Below are 15,722 nucleotides of genomic sequence, written 5' to 3' on the forward strand. Positions count from 1 at the left end.
ACTGAGGATTTTTTCTCAGTGGTGAACATTTATAAAAATTCCCAACTCTTGAATCACTGAGGATTTTTTCTCAGTGGTGAACATTTATAAAAATTCCCAATTCTTGAATCACTGAGGATTTTTTCTCAGTGTTGAACATTTATAAAAATTCCCAACTCTTGAATCACTGAGGATTTTCTCTCAGTGGTAAACATTTATAAAAATTCCCAACTCTTGAATCACTGTGAATTTTTTCTCAGTGGCAAACATTTATAAAAATTCCCAACTATTGAATCACTGAGGATTTTTTCTCAGTGGTGAACATTTATAAAAATTCCCAACTCTTGAATCACTGAGGATTTTTTCTCAGTGGCAAACATTTATAAAATTCCCAGCTCTTGAATCACTGAGGATTTTTTCTCAGTGGCAAAGATTTATAAAAATTCCCAACTATTGAATCACTGAGGATTTTTTCTCAGTGGCAAACATTTATAAAAATTCCCTACTCTTGAATCACTGAGGATTTTCTCTCAGTGGCAAACATTTATAAAAATTCCCAACTATTGAATCACTGAGGATTTTTTCTCAGTGTTGAACATTTATAAAAATTCCCAACTCTTGAATCACTGAGGATTTTCTCTCAGTGGTAAACATTTATAAAAATTCCTAACTCTTGAATCACTGAGGATTTTTTCTTAGTGGCAAACATTTATAGAAATTCCCAAATTTTGAATCAGTGAGGATTTTTTCTCAGTGGTAAACATTTATAAAAATTCCCAACTCTCGAATCACTGAGGAGTTTTTCTCAGTGGTAAACATTTATAAAAATTCCCAACTCTTGAATCAATGAAGATTTTTTCCCAGTGGCAAAGATTTAGAAAAATTCCTAACTTGAACCTCTGAAGATTTTTTCTCATTGGCAAATATTGAAAAAAATAAAAACTCGCATCTCTTGAATTACCGAAGATTTTTTCTCAGTGGCAAAGATTTTTAAAAAAACATCTCCCAACTCTTGATTCACTGAAGATTTTTTTCTTAGTGGAAAAGATTTAAAAAAAAAAGCTTCTCCCAACTCTTCATTCAGTGAAGATTTTTTTCTTAGTGGCAAAGATTAAAAAAAAAAAAAAAAAAAAAAAAAAAAAAAAAAAAAAAAAAAAAAAAAAAATCCCAACTCTTGATTCACTGAAGATTTTTTTCTTAGTGGCAAAGATTTAAAAAAATTCCCAAATCTTGAATCCCCGAAGATTTTTTTCACAATAGTATATATTTAAAAAAAAAATATCCCAACTCTTGAACCACTAGAGATTTTATTCCTCAGTGGCAAGGATTTTAAAAAAAAACTAACAACTCTTGAATCACTAAAGATTTTTTCTCAGTGGCAAATATTTTAATTCTTTTCCCAAGACCTTCTTTAGCCTAAACACAAGGAATTGACTGCATTGATATCAGTTCAATAACAATTATATTGAGGACCCACTTTTATTCTGTGGACCAACAAAGTATACTGTATCTCCGTTCAATTACCGTCATTTTGAAGACCAGCATCCTTGTTATTGATCAGTAACCTCTACTGTAGAGTCTACTGTATTTTCCTGTAAAAGGTCTTACGTTATCTTCTTGACATGTGTCATACAGACCCGGTTGGTCTCCCCCCCTGTAAGGCCTGCAAGTGAGGCCTTCTGCACAGGGCCCGTTCAAATCATAATCTCCTCCACACCTCTCTCCGGGCCCCTGTGGGAAAGAAAGAAAAAAATGATATTAAATGAGAAATAAATAGCCTAACTTTTTTAAACAAAACTATTCCATTGTTTTAGCTACATATATTAATTCATGAAGTCTACATCTAAAGAAGGGATACTGTAGCTATTCCAATGCTTGATTTTATATATATATATATATATATATGTATATATATATATATATATATATATATTTATATATATAGATATAGATATATATGTGTATATATATATATATATATATATGTATATATATATATATATATATACAAGATATAAAGATAATATGATATTTGTACTGTATATATATACGTATATATATATATATATATATACATGTATGTATATAGGAACAAATAAATTCTCTGAAACGTATAAGTATAAAATAATTGAGGGATATTTCAAAAAAACGAAGGGGTTGGAAAATTGGAAAACAACAAAACAAGTATATGAAATATCTTTCAAAGTATAATGATGACTGTTTTCTTATAATTCATTAATATATTAAATAACACTAGCTAAGCTGTGAATCGTTTTAAGCATATGAAGAATCGAATGATTAACCAATAAAGAAGCAGTGAATTAGAAAATAACTTGAAATAATTTCCTTGAGACCTCTGGCATGAATCCAGTAAATTCAGAAAACGATTCGTCATTTATATTCAACCTGAATTGATTTCAGTAGAGGGTCGATCCTACGACTGACTTACGTTAAGGCAACTGTTATCAAGACAACAGTAAGAGTTATGTGTCTTAGTTAAGGGTCGATCCTACGACTGACTTACATTAAGGCAACTGTTGTCAAGACAACAGTAAGAGTTTATGTGTCTTAGTTAAGGGTCGATCCTACGACTGACTCACGTTAAGGCATCTGTTATCAAGACAACAGTAAGAGGTATGTGTCTTAGTAGAGGGTCGATCCTACGTCTGACTTACGTTAAGGCATCTGTTGTTAAGACAACAGTAACAGGTATGTGTCTTAGTAAAGGGTCGATCCCACGACTAACTTACGTTAAGGCATCTGTTGTCAAGACTACAGTAAGAGGTATGTGTCTTAGTAAAGGGTCGATCTTACGAATGACTTAAGGCATCTGTTGTCAAGATAACAGTAAGAGGTAGGTGTCTTAGTAAAGAGTCGATCCTACGACTGACTAACGATAAGGCATCTGTTGTCAAGTTAACAGTAAGAGGTATGTGTCTTAGTAAAGGGTTGATCCTACGACTGACTAACGTTAAGGCATCTGTTGTCAAGACAACAGTAAGAGGTATGTGTCTTAGTAAAGGGTCGATCCTACGACTGACTAACGTTAAGGCATCTGTTGTCAAGACAACAGTAATAAGAAGTATGTGTCTTAGTAAAGGGTCGATCCTGCGAATGACTTAAGTTAAGGCATCAGTTGTTAAGACAACAGGAAGAGGTATGTGTCTTAGTAAAGGGTCGATCTTACGACTGACTTAGATTAAGGCATCTGTTGTCAAGAAGAATTGTAAGAGTTATATGTCATAGTAAAGGGTCGATCATATGAATGACTTGAAGACATCTGTTGTCAAGACAACAGTAAGAGGTACAGTATATTTCTTAGTAAAGGGTCGATCCTATGACTGACTTGCGTTAAGGTATCTGTTATCAAGACAACAGTAAGAGGTATGTGTCTTAGTAAAGGGTCGATCCTACAACTGACTTAGGTTAAGGCATCTGTTGTTAGGACAACAGCAACAGAAATGTGGCTTAATAAATGGTCGATCCTACGTCTGACTTACATCAACGCATCCGGACTTACATTAACGCATCTGTTGTTGGGACAACAGTAACAGTTATGTGTCTTTGTAAAGGGTTGATCCTGCAACTGACTTACATTAAAGCATCTGGACAATCTGGACTTACATTAACGCATCTGTTGTAGGGACAACAGAAACAATTATGTGTCCTAGTAAAGGGTCGATCCTACGTCTAACTTACAATAACGCATCTGGACTTACATTAACGCATCTGGACTTACATTAACGCATCTGTTGTCGGGACAACAGTAACAGTTATGTGTCTTAGTAAAGGGTCGATCCTACGTCTGACTTACATTAACGCATCTGGACTTACATTAATGCATCTGTTGTTTGGACAACAGTAACAGATATGTGTCTTAATGAAGGGTCGATCCTGCGACTGACTTACATTAACACATCTGGACCTGCATTAATGCATCTGTTGTTGGGACAACAGTAACAGATATGTGTCTTAGTAAAGGGTCAATCCTGCAACGGACTTACATTAACGCATCTGGACCATCTGGACTTACATTAACGCATCTGTTGTTGGGACAACAGTAACAATTATGTGTCTTAGTAAAGGGTCGATCCTACATCTGACTTACATTAACGCATCTGGACTTACATCAACACATCTGTTGTCAGGACAACAGTAACAGTTATGTGTCTTAGTAAAGGGTCGATCCTACGTCTGACTTACATTAACGCATCTGGACTTACATTAATGCATCTGTTGTTTGGACAACAGTAACAGATATGTGTCTTAATAAAGGGTCAATCCTGCGACTGACTTACATTAACACATCTGGACTTGCATTAACGCATCAGTTATTAGGACAACAGTAACAGATATGTGTCTTAATAAAGGGTCGATCCTGCGACTAACGTACATTAACACATCTGGACTTGCATTAACGCATCTCTTGTTAGGACAACAGTAACAGATATGTGGCTTAATAAAGGGCCAATCCTGTGACTGACTTACAATTACACATCTGGACTTACATTAACACATTTGTTGTTGGGACAACAGTAACAGTTATATGTCTTAGTAAAGGGTCAATCCTACGTCTGACTCACATTAACGAATCTGGACTTACATTAACGCATCTGTTGTTGGGACAACAGTAACTGTTATGTGTCTTAGCAAAGGGTCAATCCTGCGTCTGACTTATATTAACGCATCTGGACTTACATTGACGTATCTGTTGTTGGGACAACAGTAACAGTTATATGTCTTAGTAAAGGGTCGATCCTATATCTAACTTACATTAACGCATCTGCTGTCGGGACAACAGTAACAGTTATGTGTCTTAGTAAAGGGTCGATCCTACGTCTGACTTACATTAACGCATCTGGACTTACATTAACGCATCTGTTTTTGGGACAACAGTAAGAGTTATGTGTCTTAGTAAAGGGTCGATGCTGCCACTGAATTACATTAACGCATCTGGACTTACATTAACGCATCTGTTGTTGGGACAACAGAATCAGTTATGTGTCTTAGTAAAGGGTCAATCCTACGTCTGACTCACATTAACGCATCTGGACTTACATTAACGCATCTGTTGTTGGGACAACAGTAACTGTTATGTGTCTTAGTAAAGGGTCAATCCTGCGTCTGACTTACATTAACGCATCTGGACTTACATTGACGTATCTGTTGTTGGCACAACAGTAACAGTTATGTGTCTTAGTAAAGGGTCGATCCTACGTCTGACTTACATTAAAGCATCTGTTGTTGGGACAACAGTAACTGTTATGTGTCTTAGTAAAGGGTCGATCCTACGTCTGACTTACATTAACGCATCTAGACTTACATTAACGCATATGTTGTTGGGACAACTGTAACAGTTATGTGTCTTAGTAAAGGGTCGATCCTGCGACTGACTTACATTAACGCATCTGGACTTACATTAACGCATTAGTTGTTGGGATAACAGTAACAGTTATGTGTCTTAGTAAAGTGCGATCCTATGTCTGCTTATTTTAACGCATCTGGACTTACATTAACCCATCTGTTCTTGGGACAACAATAACAGTTATGTGTCTTAGTAAAGGGTCGATCCTACGTCTGACTTACCTTAACGCATCTGGACTTACAATAACGCATCTGTAGTTGGGACAACAGTAACTGTTATGTGTCTTAGTAAAGGGTCAATCCTGCGTCTGACTAACATTAATGCATCTGGACTTACATTGACGTATCTGTTGTTGGGACAACAGTAACAATTATGTGTCTTAGTAAAGGGTCGATCCTACGTCTGACTTACATTAACGCATCTGTTGTTGGGACAACAGTAACTGTTATGTGGCTTAGTAAAGGGTCGATCCTACGTGTGACTTACATTAACGCATCTGGACTTACATTAATGCATCTGTTGTTTGGACAACAGTAACAGATATGTGTCTTAATAAAGGGTCGATCCTGCGACTGACTTACATTAACACATCTGGACCTGCATTAATGCATCTGTTGTTGGGACAAGAGTAACAGATATGTGTCTTAGTAAAGGGTCAATCCTGCAACGGACTTACATTAACGCATCTGGACCATCTGGACTCACATTAACGCATCTGTTGTTGGGACAACAGTAACAATTATGTGTCTTAGTAATGGGTCGATCCTACATCTGACTTACATTAACGCATCTGGACTTACATCAACACATCTGTTGTCAGGACAACAGTAACAGTTATGTGTCTTAGTAAAGGGTCGATCCTACGTCTGACTTACATTAACGCATCTGGACTTACATTAATGCAAATGTTGTTTGGACAACAGTAAGAGTTATGTGTCTTAATAAAGGGTCAATTCTGCGACTGACTTACATTAACACATCTGGACTTGCATTAACGCATCAGTTATTAGGACAACAGTAACAGATATGTGTCTTAATAAAGGGTCGATCCTGCGACTAACGTACATTAACACATCTGGACTTGCATTAACGCATCTCTTGTTAGGACAACAGTAACAGATATGTGGCTTAATAAAGGGCCGATCCTGTGACTGACTTACAATTACACATATGGACTTACATTAACGCATTTGTTGTTGGGACAACAGTAACAGTTATATGTCTTAGTAAAGGGTCGATGCTGCGACTGACTTACATTAACGCATCTGGACTTACATTAACGCATCTGTTGTTGGGACAACAGTAAAAGTTATGTGTCTTAGTAAAGGGTCAATCCTACGTCTGACTCACATTAACGAATCTGGACTTACATTAACGCATCTGTTGTTGGGACAACAGTAACTGTTATGTGTCTTAGCAAAGGGTCAATCCTGCGTCTGACTTATATTAACGCATCTGGACTTACATTGACGTATCGTTGTTGGGACAACAGTAACAGTTATATGTCTTAGTAAAGGGTCGATCCTATATCTAACTTACATTAACGCATATGTTGTCGGGACAACAGTAACAGTTATGTGTCTTAGTAAAGGGTCGATCCTACGTCTGACTTACATTAACGCATCTGGACTTACATTAACGCATCTGTTTTTGGGACAACAGTAAGAGTTATGTGTCTTAGTAAAGGGTCGATGCTGCCACTGAATTACATTAACGCATCTGGACTTACATTAACGCATCTGTTGTTGGGACAACAGTAACAGTTATGTGTCTTAGTAAAGGATCAATCCTACGTCTGACTCACATTAACGCATCTGGACTTACATTAACGCATCTGTTGTTGGGAAAACAGTAACTGTTATGTGTCTTAGTAAAGGGCCAATCCTGCGTCTGACTTACATTAACGCATCTGGACTTACATTGACGTATCTGTTGTTGGCACAACAGTAACAGTTATGTGTCTTAGTAAAGGGTCGTTCCTGCGACTGACTTACATTAACGCATCTTGACTTACATTAACGCATTAGTTGTTGGGATAACAGTAACAGTTATGTGTCTTAGTAAAGTGCGATCCTATGTCTGCTTATTTTAACGCATCTGGACTTACATTAAGGCATCTGTTGTTGGGACAACAATAACAGTTATGTGTCTTAGTAAAGGGTCGATCCTACGTCTGACTTACCTTAATGCATCTGGACTTACAATAACGCATCTGTAGTTGGGACAACAGTAACTGTTATGTGTCTTAGTAAAGGGTCAATCCTGCGTCTGACTAACATTAATGCATCTGGACTTACATTGACGTATCTGTTGTTGGGACAACAGTAACAATTATGTGGCTTAGTAAAGGGTCGATCCTACGTCTGACTTACGTTAATGCATCTGTTGTTGGGACAACAGTAACTGTTATGTGGCTTAATAAAGGGTCGATCCTACGTCTGACTTACATTAGCGCATCTGGACTTACATTAACACATCTGGACTTACATTAACGCATATGTTGTTGGGACAACAGTAACAGTTATGTGTCCAAGTAAAGGGTCGATCCTGCGACTGACTTACATTAACGCATCTGGACTTACATTAAAGCATTTGTTTTTGGGATAACAGTAACAGTTATGTGTCTTAGTAAAGGGCGATCCTCTGTCTGCTTATATTAACGCATCTGGACTTACATTAAGGCATCTGTTGTTGGGACAACGATAACAGTTATGTGTCTTAGTAAAGGGTCGATCCTACGTCTGACTTACCTTAACGCATCTGAACTTACATTAACACTTCTGTTGTTGGGACAACAGTTACAGTTATGTGTCTTAGTAAAGGGTCGATCCTGCGACTGACTTACATAAACCTATCTGGACATACATTAACGCAATTGTTGTTGGGACAACAGTAACAGTTATGTGTCTTAGTAAAGAGTCGATCCTGCGACTGACTTACATTAACGCATCTGAACTTACATTAACGCATCTGTTGTTGGGACAACAGTAACAGTTATGTGTCTTAGTAAAAGGTTGATCCTACGTCTGACTTACATTAACGCATCTGTTGTTGGGACAACAGTAACAGGTATGTGTCTTAGTAAAGGGTCGATCCTACGACTGACTTACATTAACGTATCGGACTTACATTAACGCATCTGTTGTTGGGACAACAATAACAGTTATATGTCCTAGTAAAGGGTTGATCCTGCGACTGACTTACATTAACGCATCTGTACTTACATTAACGCATTTGTTGTTGGGACAACAGTACCAGTTATGTGTCTTAGAAAAAGGTTGATCCTACGTCTGACTTACATTAACGCATCTGGACTTACATTAACGCATCTGGACTTACATTAACGCATATGTTATTGGGACAACAGTAAGAGTGATGTGTCTTAGTAAAGGGTCGATCCTGCGACTGACTTACAATAACGCATCTGGACTTAGAATAACGCATTTGTTGTTGGGATAACAGTAACAGTTATGTGTCTTAGTAAAGGGCGATCCTATGTCTGCTTATATTAATGCATCTGGACTTACATTAAGGCATCTGTTGTTGGGACAACAATAACAGTTTTGTGTCTTTGTAAAGGGTCGATCCTACGTCTGACTTACCTTAACGCATCTGGACTTACATTAACACATCTATTGTTGGGACAACAGTAACAGTTATGTGTCTTAGTAAAGGGTCGATCCTGCGACTGACTTACATAAACGCATCTGGACATACATTAACGTATATGTTGTTGGGACAACAGTAACAGTTATGTGTCTTAGTAAAGAGTCGATCATGCGACTGACTTACATTAACGCATCTGAACTTACATTAACGCATCTGTTGTTGGGACAACAGTACAGTTATGTTTCTTAGTAAAAGGTTGATCTTACGTCTGACTTACATTAACGCATCTGTTGTTGGGACATCAGTAACAGGTATGTGTCTTATTAAAGGGTCGATCTTGCGACTGACTTACATTAACGTATCGGACTTACATTAATGCATCTGTTGTTGGGACAACAACAAGAGTTATGTGTCCTAGTAAAGGGTTGATCCTGCGACTGACTTACATTAACGCATCTGTACTTACATTAACGCATCTGTTGTTGGGACAACAGTAGCAGTTATGTGTCTTAGTAAAGGGTCGATCCTGCGACTGACTTACATTACGCATCTGGACGTACATTAATGCGTCTCTTGTTGGGACAACAGTAGCAGTTATGTGTCTTAGTAAAGGGTCGATCCTGCGACTGACTTACATTAACGCATCTGGACTTACATTAACGCATCTGTTGTTGGGACAACAGTAACAGATGTGTGGCTTAATAAAGGGTCGATCCTACGTCTGACTTACATTAATGCATCTGGACTTACATTAACGCATCTGTTGTTGGGACAACAGTAACAGATGTGTGGCTTAATAAAGGGTCGATCCTGCAACTGACTTACATTAACGTATCTGGACTTGCATTAACGCATCTGTTGTTGGGACAACAGTAGCAGTTATGTGTCTTAGTAAAGGGTCGATCCTGCGACTGACTTACATTAACGCATCTGGACTTACATTAACGCATCTGTTGTTGGGACAACAGTAACAGCTGTGTGGCTTAATAAAGGGTCGATCCTACGTCTGACTTACATTAATGCATCTGGACTTACATTAACGCATTTGTTGTTGGGACAACAGTAACAGTTATATGTCTTAGTAAAGGGTCGATGCTGCGACTGACTTACATTAACGCATCTGGACTTACATTAACGCATCTGTTGTTAGGACAACAGTAAAAGTTATGTGTCTTAGTAAAGGGTCAATCCTACGTCTGACTCACATTAAAGAATATGGACTTACATTAACGCATCTGTTGTTGGGACAACAGTAACTGTTATGTGTCTTAGCAAAGGGTCAATCCTGCGTCTGACTTATATTAACGCATCTGGACTTACATTGACGTATCTGTTGTTGGGACAACAGTAACAGTTATATATCTTAGTAAAGGGTCGATCCTATATCTAACTTACATTAACGCATCTGTTGTCGGGACAACAGTAACAGTTATGTGTCTTAGTAAAGGGTCGATCCTACGTCTGACTTACATTAACGCATCTGGACTTACATTAACGCATCTGTTTTTGGGACAACAGTAAGAGTTATGTGTCTTAGTAAAGGGTCGATGCTGCCACTGAATTACATTAACGCATCTGGACTTACATTAACGCATCAGTTGTTGGGACAACAGTAACAGTTATGTGTCTTAGTAAAGGGTCAATCCTACGTCTGACTCACATTAACGCATCTGGACTTACATTAACGCATCTGTTGTTGGGACAACAGTAACTGTTATGTGTCTTAGTAAAGGGTCAATCCTGCGTCTGACTTACATTAACGCATCTGGACTTACATTGACGTATCTGTTGTTGGCACAACAGTAACAGTTATGTGTCTTAGTAAAGGGTCGATCCTACGTCTGACCTACATTAAAGCATCTGTTGTTGGGACAACAGTAACTGTTATGTGTCTTAGTAAAGGGTCGATCCTACGTCTGACTTACATTAACGCATCTAGACTTACATTAACGCATATGTTGTTGGGACAACTGTAACAGTTATGTGTCTTAGTAAAGGGTCGATCCTGCGACTGACTTACATTAACGCATCTGGACTTACATTAACGCATTAGTTGTTGGGATAACAGTAACAGTTATGTGTCTTAGTAAAGTGCGATCCTATGTCTGCTTATTTTAACGCATCTGGACTTACATTAACCCATCTGTTCTTGGGACAACAATAACAGTTATGTGTCTTAGTAAAGGGTCGATCCTACGTCTGACTTACCTTAACGCATCTGGACTTACAATAACGCATCTGTAGTTGGGACAACAGTAACTGTTATGTGTCTTAGTAAAAGGTCAATCCTGCGTCTGACTAACATTAATGCATCTGGACTTACATTGACGTATCTGTTGTTGGGACAACAGTAACAATTATGTGTCTTAGTAAAGGGTCGATCCTACGTCTGACTTACATTAACGCATCTGTTGTTGGGACAACAGTAACTGTTATGTGGCTTAGTAAAGGGTCGATCCTACGTCTGACTTACATTAACGCATCTGGACTTACATTAATGCATCTGTTGTTTGGACAACAGTAACAGATATGTGTCTTGATGAAGGGTCGATCCTGCGACTGAATTACATTAACACATCTGGACCTGCATTAATGCATCTGTTGTTGGGACAACAGTAACAGATATGTGTCTTAGTAAAGGGTCAATCCTGCAACGGACTTACATTAACGCATCTGGACCATCTGGACTTACATTAACGCATCTGTTGTTGGGACAACAGTAACAATTATGTGTCTTAGTAAAGGGTCGATCCTACATCTGACTTACATTAACGCATCTGGACTTACATCAACACATCTGTTGTCAGGACAACAGTAACAGTTATGTGTCTTAGTAAAGGGTCGATCCTACGTCTGACTTACATTAACGCATCTGGACTTACATTAATGCAAATGTTGTTTGGACAACAGTAAGAGTTATGTGTCTTAATAAAGGGTCAATCCTGCGACTGACTTACATTAACACATCTGGACTTGCATTAACGCATCAGTTATTAGGACAACAGTAACAGATATGTGTCTTAATAAAGGGTCGATCCTGCGACTAACGTACATTAACACATCTGGACTTGCATTAACGCATCTCTTGTTAGGACAACAGTAACAGATATGTGGCTTAATAAAGGGCCGATCCTGTGACTGACTTACAATTACACATCTGGACTTACATTAACGCATTTGTTGTTGGGACAACAGTAACAGTTATATGTCTTAGTAAAGGGTCGATGCTGCGACTGACTTACATTAACGCATCTGGACTTATATTAACGCATCTGTTGTTGGGACAACAGTAAAAGTTATGTGTCTTAGTAAAGGGTCAATCCTACGTCTGACTCACATTAACGAATCTGGACTTACATTAACGCATCTGTTGTTGGGACAACAGTAACTGTTATATGTCTTAGCAAAGGGTCAATCCTGCGTCTGACTTATATTAACGCATCTGGACTTACATTGACGTATCGTTGTTGGGACAACAGTAACAGTTATATGTCTTAGTAAAGGGTCGATCCTTTTATCTAACTTACATTAACGCATCTGTTGTCGGGACAACAGTAACAGTTATGTGTCTTAGTAAAGGGTCGATCCTACGTCTGACTTACATTAACGCATCTGGACTTACATTAACGCATCTGTTTTTGGGACAACAGTAAGAGTTATGTGTCTTAGTAAAGGGTCGATGCTGCCACTGAATTACATTAACGCATCTGGACTTACATTAACGCATCTGTTGTTGGGACAACAGTAACAGTTATGTGTCTTAGTAAAGGATCAATCCTACGTCTGACTCACATTAACGCATCTGGACTTACATTAACGCATCTGTTGTTGGGAAAACAGTAACTGTTATGTGTCTTAGTAAAGGGTCAATCCTGCGTCTGACTTACATTAACGCATCTGGACTTACATTGACGTATCTGTTGTTGGCACAACAGTAACAGTTATGTGTCTTAGTAAAGGGTCGATCCTACGTCTGACTTACATTAAAGCATCTGTTGTTGGGACAACAGTAACTGTTATGTGTCTTAGTAAAGGGTCGATCCTACGTCTGACTTACATTAACGCATCTGGACTTACATTAACGCATATGTTGTTGGGACAACTGTAACAGTTATGTGTCTTAGTAAAGGGTCGATCCTGCGACTGACTTACATTAACGCATCTTGACTTACATTAACGCATTAGTTGTTGGGATAACAGTAACAGTTATGTGTCTTAGTAAAGTGCGATCCTATTTCTGCTTATTTTAACGCATCTGGACTTACATTAAGGCATCTGTTGTTGGGACAACAATAACAGTTATGTGTCTTAGTAAAGGGTCGATCCTACGTCTGACTTACCTTAACGCATCTGGACTTACAATAACGCATCTGTAGTTGGGACAACAGTAACTGGTATGTGTCTTAGTAAAGGGTCAATCCTGCGTCTGACTAACATTAATGCATCTGGACTTACATTGACGTATCTGTTGTTGGGACAACAGTAACAATTATGTGTCTTAGTAAAGGGTCGATCCTACGTCTGACTTACATTAATGCATCTGTTGTTGGGACAACAGTAACTGTTATGTGGCTTAATAAAGGGTCGATCCTACGTCTGACTTACTTTAGCGCATCTGGACTTACATTAACACATCTGGACTTACATTAACGCATATGTTGTTGGGACAACAGTAACAGTTATGTGTCTTAGTAAAGGGTCGATCCTGCGACTGACTTACATTAACGCATCTGGACTTACATTAAAGCATTTGTTTTTGGGATAACAGTAACAGTTATGTGTCTTAGTAAAGGGCGATCCTCTGTCTGCTTATATTAACGCATCTGGACTTACATTAAGGCATCTGTTGTTGGGACAACGATAACAGTTATGTGTCTTAGTAAAGGGTCGATCCTACGTCTGACTTACCTTAACGCATCTGAACTTACATTAACACTTTTGTTGTTGGGACAACAGTTACAGTTATGTGTCTTAGTAAAGGGTCGATCCTGCGACTGACTTACATAAACCTATCTGGACATACATTAACGCAATTGTTGTTGGGACAACAGTAACAGTTATGTGTCTTAGTAAAGAGTCGATCCTGCGACTGACTTACATTAACGCATCTGAACTTACATTAACGCATCTGTTGTTGAGACAACAGTAACAGTTATGTGTCTTAGTAAAAGGTTGATCCTACGTCTGACTTACATTAACGCATCTGTTGTTGGGACAACAGTAACAGGTATGTGTCTTAGTAAAGGGTCGATCCTACGACTGACTTACATTAACGTATCGGACTTACATTAACGCATCTGTTGTTGGGACAACAATAACAGTTATGTGTCCTAGTAAAGGGTTGATCCTGCGACTGACTTACATTAACGCATCTGTACTTACATTAACGCATCTGTTGTTGGGACAACAGTAGCAGTTATGTGTCTTAGTAAAAGGTTGATCCTACGTCTGACTTACATTAACGCATCTGGACTTACATTAACGCATCTGGACTTACATTAACGCATATGTTATTGGGACAACAGTAAGAGTGATGTGTCTTAGTAAAGGGTCGATCCGGCGACTGACTTACAATAACGCATCTGGACTTAGAATAACGCATTTGTTGTTGGGATAACAGTAACAGTTATGTGTCTTAGTAAAGGGCGATCCTATGTCTGCTTATATTAATGCATCTGGACTTACATTAAGGCATCTGTTGTTGGGACAACAATAACAGTTTTGTGTCTTTGTAAAGGGTCGATCCTACGTCTGAATTACCTTAACGCATCTGGACTTACATTAACACATCTATTGTTGGGACAACAGTAACAGTTATGTGTCTTAGTAAAGGGTCGATCCTGCGACTGACTTACATAAACGCATCTGGACATACATTAACGCATATGTTGTTGGGACAACAGTAACAGTTATGTGTCTTAGTAAAGAGTCGATCATGCGACTGACTTACATCAACGCATCTGAACTTACATTAACGCATCTGTTGTTGGGACAACAGTACAGTTATGTTTCTTAGTAAAAGGTTGATCTTACGTCTGACTTACATTAACGCATCTGTTGTTGGGACATCAGTAACAGGTATGTGTCTTATTAAAGGGTCGATCCTGCGACTGACTTACATTAACGTAACGGACTTACATTAATGCATCTGTTGTTGGGACAACAACAACAGTTATGTGTCCTAGTAAAGGGTTGATCCTGCGACTGACTTACATTAACGCATCTGTACTTACATTAACGCATCTGTTGTTGGGACAACAGTAGCAGTTATGTGTCTTAGTAAAGGGTCGATCCTGCGACTGACTTACATTACGCATCTGGACGTATATTAATGCATCTCTTGTTGGGACAACAGTAGCAGTTATGTGTCTTAGTAAAGGGTCGATCCTGCGACTGACTTACATTAACGCATCTGGACTTACATTAACGCATCTGTTGTTGGGACAACAGTAACAGATGTGTGGCTTAATAAAGGTCGATCCTACGTCTGACTTACATTAATGCATCTGGACTTACATTACCGCATCTGTTGTTGGGACAACAGTAACAGATGTGTGGCTTAATAAAGGGTCGATCCTGCGACTGACTTACATTAACGCATCTGGACTTGCATTAATGCATCTGTTGTTGGGACAACAGTAGCAGTTATGTGTCTTAGTAAAGGGTCGATCCTGCGACTGACTTACATTAACGCATCTGGACTTACATTAACGCATCTGTTGTTGGGACAACAGTAACAGATGTGTGGCTTAATAAAGGGTCGATCCTA

The 15,722-nt window shown here is 38.4% G+C and overlaps 1 protein-coding gene across 1 annotated transcript in view; it reads right to left on the reverse strand.

Annotated features, from left to right (window-relative positions):
- Window positions 1–1,495: 1,495 nt before the first annotated feature.
- The window catches only part of LOC137657158 (single insulin-like growth factor-binding domain protein-1), an 18,501-nt gene continuing 4,274 nt past the window's right edge, over window positions 1,496–15,722 (reverse strand). The window contains exon 3 of the mRNA XM_068391506.1: window positions 1,496–1,710. Coding sequence (XP_068247607.1) covers window positions 1,537–1,710 — 174 coding nt within the window. The 3' untranslated portion in view covers window positions 1,496–1,536. The remainder of the gene's footprint in view (window positions 1,711–15,722) is intronic.

Source organism: Palaemon carinicauda, chromosome 18 (genome assembly GCF_036898095.1).
Source record: "Palaemon carinicauda isolate YSFRI2023 chromosome 18, ASM3689809v2, whole genome shotgun sequence".
NCBI classification, from domain to species: domain Eukaryota; kingdom Metazoa; phylum Arthropoda; class Malacostraca; order Decapoda; family Palaemonidae; genus Palaemon; species Palaemon carinicauda.